The 7,247-nt window shown below is 43.0% G+C and overlaps 1 protein-coding gene across 3 annotated transcripts in view; it reads left to right on the forward strand.

The window, feature by feature from the left end:
* LOC107307344 (chromodomain-helicase-DNA-binding protein 8-like) overlaps positions 1–5,492 on the forward strand; it is a 29,911-nt gene extending 24,419 nt beyond the window's left edge. Inside the window, exons 2-4 of one of the 3 annotated variants that reach the window (XM_015850843.2) lie at positions 242–346; positions 750–821; positions 5,352–5,492. In XM_015850843.2, the coding sequence (XP_015706329.1) occupies positions 242–346; positions 750–821; positions 5,352–5,480 (306 nt within the window). In that variant the 3' untranslated portion in view covers positions 5,481–5,492. Of the gene's footprint in view, positions 1–241; positions 419–744; positions 822–5,351 lie in introns of all 3 variants that reach the window. The other 2 variants (XM_032441769.1, XM_015850844.2) reach the window with 2 other exon arrangements.
* The last annotated feature ends 1,755 nt before the right edge of the window (positions 5,493–7,247 follow it).

The raw sequence follows: 7,247 nt of genomic DNA on the forward strand, positions 1-7,247 counted from the left end.
GGGTTGTAGACCCTATAAACCGCTTTCAGACCCTATAACCCCCCTTGAGACCCCATAAACCCCCCTGAGACCCCATTAACCCCCCTATTATGGGGTTGTAGACCCTATAAACCCCCCTGTGACCCTATAAACCCCCATTATGGGGTCATAGGAGACCCCAGACCCTATAACCCCCCATTATAGGATCCTAACCTATATGGTCTCTGTTATAGGGCCATAACCTATATGGTCTGTGTTATAGGGCCGCCTTATCCCCGGTGCCTACAAGTTCGACGCCCTTATCACCACGTTCGAGATGATCTTATCAGATTGCCCCGAGCTGCGCGAGATCGAGTGGCGCTGTGTGGTCATTGATGAGGCGCATCGCCTGAAGAACAGGAACTGCAAACTGCTCGATAGCCTCAAACATATGGACCTGGTATGGGGGATCCTATAGGGTCATATGGGGTTATATAGGGTCTGGAAGCCCCTATGGGGTGATATGGGGTCTGGAAGCCCCTATGGGGTGATATGGGGTCTGGAAGCCCCTATGGGGTGATTGGGATCCCCTATGGGGTGATATGGGATCTGGAAGCCCCTATAGGGTGATATGGGGTGATAGGGATTCTCTATAGGGTTATATGGGGTCTGGAAGCCCCTATGGGGTGATGGGGGTCCCTTATAGGGTTATATGGGGTCTGGAAGCCCCTATGGGGTGATAGGGATCCCCTATGGGGTGATATGGGGTGATAGGGATCCCCTATGGGGTGATCATCGACGAGGCGCATTGGCTCAAGAACAGGAACTGCAAGCTGCTCGATAGCCTCAAACATATGGACCTGGTATGGGATCATATAGGGTCATATATAGGGTTATATGGGGTCTGGAAGCCCCTATGGGGTGATAGGAAGCCCCTATGGGGTGATATGGGGTGATAGGGATCCCCTATGGGGTGATATGGGGTCTGGAAGCCCCTATGGGGTGATATGGGGTGATAGGGATCCCCTATGGGGTGATATGGGGTCTGGAAGCCCCTATGGGGTGATAGGGGCCTGATGGGGGGCAAGGGATCCCCTATGGGGTGGTAGGAATCCCATATGGGGTGATAGGGATCCCCTATGGGGTGATATGGGGTCTGGAGGCCCCTATGGGGTGATATGGGGTGATAGGGATCCCCTATGGAGTGATATGGGGTCTGGAAGCCCCTATGGGGTGATAGGGATCCCATATGGGGTGATAGGAATACCCTATAGGGTTATATGGGGTCTGGAAGCCCCTATGGGGTGATAGGGATCCCATATGGGGTGATTGGGATACCCTATGGGGTGATAGGAATCCCCTATGGGGTGATATGGGGTCTGGAAGCCACTCTGGGGTGATAGGGATCCCATATGGGGTGATAGGAATACCCTATAGGGTTATATGGGGTCTGGAAGCCCCTATGGGGTGATAGGGATCCCCTATGGAGGGGATTGGAAGCTGCTCGATAGCCTNATATGGGGTCTGGAAGCCCCTATGGGGTGATAGGGATCCCCTATGGAGGGGATTGGAAGCTGCTCGATAGCCTCAAACATATGGACCTGGTATGGGGTTATATGGGATTATATGGGGTTATATGGGGTCATATAGGGCAGAGGGACCCCTATGGGGTTATTGGGGTCCCCTATGGGGTTATATGGGGTCTGGAAGCCCCTATGGGGTGATAGGGATCCCCTATGGGGTTATATGAGGTCTGGAAGCCCCTATGGGGTGATAGGAATCCCGTATGGGGTGATATGGGGCCTAGAAGCCCCTATAGGGTGATAGGAATCCCATATGGGGTGATTGGGATCCCCTATGGGGTGATATGGGGTGATAGGGATCCCCTATGGGGTGATATGGGGTAATGGGATCCCCTATGGGGTGATAGGGGCCTGATGGGGGGCAGGGGGTCCCCTATGGGGTGATAGGAATCCCCTATGGGGTGATATGGGGTCAGGAAGCCCCTATGGAGTGATAGGGGTCCCCTATGGGGTTATATGGGGTCTGGAAGCCCCTATGGGGTGATAGGAATCTCCTATGGGGTGATATGGGGTCTGGAAGCCCCTATGGGGTGATAGGGATCCCATATGGGGTGATAGGGATCCCCTATGGGGTGATATGGGGTCTGGAAGCCCCTATGGGGTGATATGGGGTGATAGGGATCCCCTATGGGGGGGATTGGAAGCTGCTCGATAGCCTCAAACATATGGACCTGGTATGGGATCCTATAGGGTTATATGGGGCTGAGGGATCCCCTATAGGGTTATATGGGGTCATATAGGGCAGAGGGACCCCTATGGGGTGATAGGGATCCCCTATGGGGGGGATTGGAAGCTGCTCGATAGCCTCAAACATATGGACCTGGTATGGGGTTATATGGGATTATATGGGGTTATATGGGGTTATATAGGGTCTGGAGCCCCCTATAGGGTGATATGGGGTGATAGGGATCCCATATGGGGTGATATGGGGTGATAGGGATCCTCTATGGGGTGATAGGAATCTCCTATGGGGTTATATGGGGTCTGGAAGCCCCTATGGGGTAATGGGGTCCCCTATAGGGTTATATGGGGTGATAGCGATCCCATATGGGGTGATATGGGGCAGGGGGTCTCCTATGCGGTGATAGGGATCCCCTATGGGGTGATATGGGGTAATGGGGTCCCGTATGGGGTGATATGGGGTCTGGAAGCCCCTATGGGGTGATAGGGATCCCCTATGGAGGGGATTGGAAGCTGCTCGATAGCCTCAAACATATGGACCTGGTATGGGATCCTATAGGGTCATATATAGGGTCATATGGGGTTATATGGGGTAATGGGGTCCTATAGGGTCATATGGGGTCCCCTATGGGTTGATATGGGGTCTGGGATCCCGTATGGGGTGGATATGGGGTCTGGCAGCCGGCTATGGGTGATATGGGGGTGATTGGATCGCCCTAGGGTAATGGGATCCCGTATGTGGGTGATATGGGGTCTGGAAGGCCTCTATGGGGTGATATTGGGGCTTGATGGGGGTCAGGGGATTCCCTATTGGGTGTGATAGGAATCTCCTATGGGGTTACATGGGTCTGGAAGCCCGCTATGGGGTGATAGGGATCCCGCTACTGGGGTGATATGGGTCTGGAGCCCTATGGGGTGATATGGGTGATAGGGATCCCCTATGGGGTTATATGCGGGTTTCTGGAAGCCCCTGTACGGGTGACTGGGATCCCCTAAGGGTGATATGGGGTCTGGAAGCCCTTATGGGTGATGGGGATCGCCCTATGGGGTTGATATGGGGTCTGAAGCCCCTATTGGCTGATAGGAATCCCGTATGGGGTGATAGTGTTCTGGGATCCCTATGGGGTGAATTGGGTCTGAGCCCCCTATGGGGTTGAATATGGCGGTCTGGAAGCCCCTATGGGGTGATTATGGGGTCTGGAAAGCCCCTATGGGGTGATATGGCGGTCTGGAGTCCCCTAATGGGGTGATATGGTCTGGAAGCCCCTATGGGGTGATAGGCGATCCCCATATGGGGTGATGGATACCCTTATGGGGTGATAGGAATCCCCGCTATGGAGTGGATATGGGCGGTCTGGAAGCCCGCTATGGTTCATGGGGATCTAAATATGGGGAGTATGGATCCCCTATGGGGTGATATGGGGTTCTGGAACCTATAACGGGTTAGTAGGATCCCTATGGGTGATATCGGGTCTGGAAGCTCCTATGGGGTGATAATGGGGTGATAGGGTCCCCCTATGGGGTGAATATGGGGTAAGGGATCCCTATGGGGTATAGGGGCCTGATGGGGCTGAATGGGAATCCCTGATGAGTGATATGGTCTGGAAGCCTCTATGGGGTGATATGGGGTTATTGGGATCCCCTATGGGGTGATCATGGGGGCCATTGTTCCCTATGGGGTTTTGGGGTTATTTTAATGACCCTAAATCCCCTTTTTCACCCAATCCAGGAGCACAAGGCCCTTCCTATGGTGGTGATGTGCAGGGATCCCCTATAGGGCCCGTATTGGGTTTCTATGGGACCTTATTCACCCTATACCCTATAGGAACCTCCCATTGATCTCTGAGAATGGGGCCATTGATCTCTATGGGGCATTGAATCCTATGGGGCCCATTGTATCTCTATGGGCCATTGATTTCTATGGGGTTTCCATTGATCTCTATGGGTCGCATGTGATCTCTATGGGCCATTGATCTCTGATGGGGCCATTGATCTCTATGGGTTCCATCTGGATTTCTTATGGGAGGCCATGTCATTTCTATGGTCCAGTTCACTTCTGATGGGGCCATTGAATGTCTATGGGGGCCATTGATTCTATGGGGCCGCCGATTAAGCTGCTATGGGGGCCATTTGATCTCTATGGGGCCATTGTCTCTATGGGGGCCATTCATTTCTATGGGGGCCATTGATCCTATGGGGCCATTTGATCTTCTATGGGCCATTAATCTCTATGGGGTCCATTGATCCCTATGGGGTTTTGGGGTTATTTTAATGACCCTAAATCCCCTTTTTTCACCCCAAATCCAGGAGCACAAGGTCCTTCCTATGGGTGATGTGGGGCAGGGATCCCCTATAGGGCCCGTATTGGGTTTTCTATGGGACCTTATTCAAACCCTATATCCCTACTAGGGAACTCTCCCATTGATCTCTATGGGTCCATTGACTCTATGGGTCCATTATCTCTATGGGTCCATTGATCTCTATGGGTGCCATGATCTCTATGGGGGCCATTCATTTCTATGGGGGCCATTCATTTCTAATGGGGGCCATTCATTTTTCTCATGGGGGCCATTCCATTTCTATGGTCCATTGATCCTCTATGGAGGCCATTGATCTCTATGGGGGCCATTGATCTCTATGGGGTCCATTTGATCCATGGGGGCCATTGACTCTTATGGGTCCATTTGATCGTCTATGGGTCCATTGATCTGCTAGGGGGCCATTGACTCTAGGGGGCCATTGTCTCTATGGGGGCCATTGATCTCTATGGGGGCCATTGATCTCTATGGGGGCCATTGATCTCTATGGGGGCCATTGATCTCTATGGGGTCTATTGATCTCTATGGGGGCCATTGATCTCTATGGGGGCCATTGATCTCTATGGGGTCCATTCATTTCTATGGGGGCCATTGATCTCTATGGGGGCCATTGATCTCTATGGGGGCCATTCATTTCTATGGGGTCCATTGATCTCTATGGGGTCCATGTCATTCAAATGAGCCATCTGATCTCTGTGGGGTCCAATTGATCTCTATGGGGGTCCATTAATGTCTATGGGGTCGCATTGATCCCATGGGTTTGGGTTATTTAAATGACGCCTAATCCCCTTTTTTCCATACCCCAAAACAGGAGCACAAGGTCCTTCTGACCGGGACCCCGTTACAGAACACTGTGGAGGAGCTTTTTTCCCTCCTCCATTTCTTGGAGCCGTCGCAGTTTCCATCCGAGCCGAATTCCTCAAAGACTTCGGGGACCTGAAAACGGATGTGAACGAGGGTCGGGAAAAACCCTAATAGAAAACCCTATAGATCCCAATGAGGAAAAACCCTAAAGCAAATATAAACAAAAAAAATAAAATAAATTAAAAAAAAAATAAAACAAAAATAAAAAAAAAGAAGAAAACAAAAGTAACACCTAAAAAAAAAATAAATTAAAAACGAAAAAAAGAAAATAAAAAAAAAAAAAAAAAAAATAAAAAATAAAGAAAAAAAAAAAATATGAATAGAAATAAAATAAAAAAAATACCTAATAACAAAATAAGCTAAAAAGATAATAAAAAAAAAAATCAAAAATAAGCTAAAATAAAATAAAAGTATAAAAAAAAAACTAAAAAAAAATAGAATAAGAAATAAAAATATAATAAAAAAAAATAACTAAAAGAATAAAAATGCTAAAAACTAAAACAAAATTAAAAACAAGCTATAATAAAATAACATAAAAAAAATCTAAAAACCCTAAAAAAAACTAAAAAATAAAGAATACAAATATATAATCCAAGTACTCAAAAAAACTAAAGTTAAAGAATCTAAAAAATAAAGAAATAAAATAAAAGCAAGACCTAAAAATAAATAACGGCTAAAAACAAAATGAGAAAAAAGACAAAAAAAAAGAACCTAAACAAACTATAAAAAACTAAAAAAAATAAAAAAAAAATATCCTAAAAAAAAATAAAATAAAAAAAAAAAATAATAGAAGAGAAAAAAATTAAGCTAGGAAAAAAAACAATTAAACAATTAAAAAAAAAAAAAAAAATCAAAAAAAACCTAAGAAAAAAAAAAAAAACCCAATGAAAAAAAAAAAAATCAAAAACAACTACAAAAAAAAAAGAAATAAAAATATAAAATGAAAAGATAGAACACAAAAAAAGTAAAAAATAATAAAAGATAATAAAAAACTAAAAACTATAAAAAAAAAAAAATAAAGGTAGAAAAAAAATAGAAACAAACACAAACTCAAAATAAAAAAAAGACTAAAACGAATAATGCTAAAAGACTATATATAAAAATAAAACTAAGAAAAAAAAAAAACAGATAAAAAAAAAAAAAGAAAAAGAAAAAGAAAAATTTGTAAGAAAGAATAAACGAAAAAAAAATAAAAAAGAAAAAAAAAAAAAAATAACAAAAGAAAAACTAATAAAAAATAAAAACTATATAGAAAAGAAAAAAAACTCAATATATAAAAACAAAAAAAAAAAAAAATCAAGAAAAAAATACAAAAAATAAAAAAAGATGTAATATAAAAAAAAGAAAAAAAAAAAAAAAAAAAATAGAAAAAAGATAAAAAAAAAACTAAAAAAATACTAAGAAAAAAAAACCTTGAAATAAAACCTAATACCAGAATAAAATACAAGGAAAAGATATAAATAACCAAAAAAAAAAAAATATATAAAAGAAAAGTAAAAGAAAAAAATAAAAAAATAAACTTAAGGAAAAAAAAAAAAAATTAAAAAATAATAAAAAAAAAAGAAAAATAAACTAAAAAAAAGACTAAAAAAAAAAAAAAAATAATAAGTATACCTAAATAGAGTTAATAAAAAACTAGAAAAATATAAAAAACATAATCTAAAAAAAAAGAGATAAAAAACTAAAATACTATAATAAAAAAAATAAAATATAACCTAAGAGGAAAATAAAATAAAATAAAAAAAGAAAAAAAAAAAAGGAAAATAAATAAAAACAAAGCAATAAAAAATAAAAAACATACAAAATAAAAAAGAAAAAAAAAATGTAAAATAAAAAAAAAAAA

This window comes from Coturnix japonica, unplaced genomic scaffold (assembly GCF_001577835.2).
Source record: "Coturnix japonica isolate 7356 unplaced genomic scaffold, Coturnix japonica 2.1 chrUnrandom553, whole genome shotgun sequence".
NCBI classification, from domain to species: domain Eukaryota; kingdom Metazoa; phylum Chordata; class Aves; order Galliformes; family Phasianidae; genus Coturnix; species Coturnix japonica.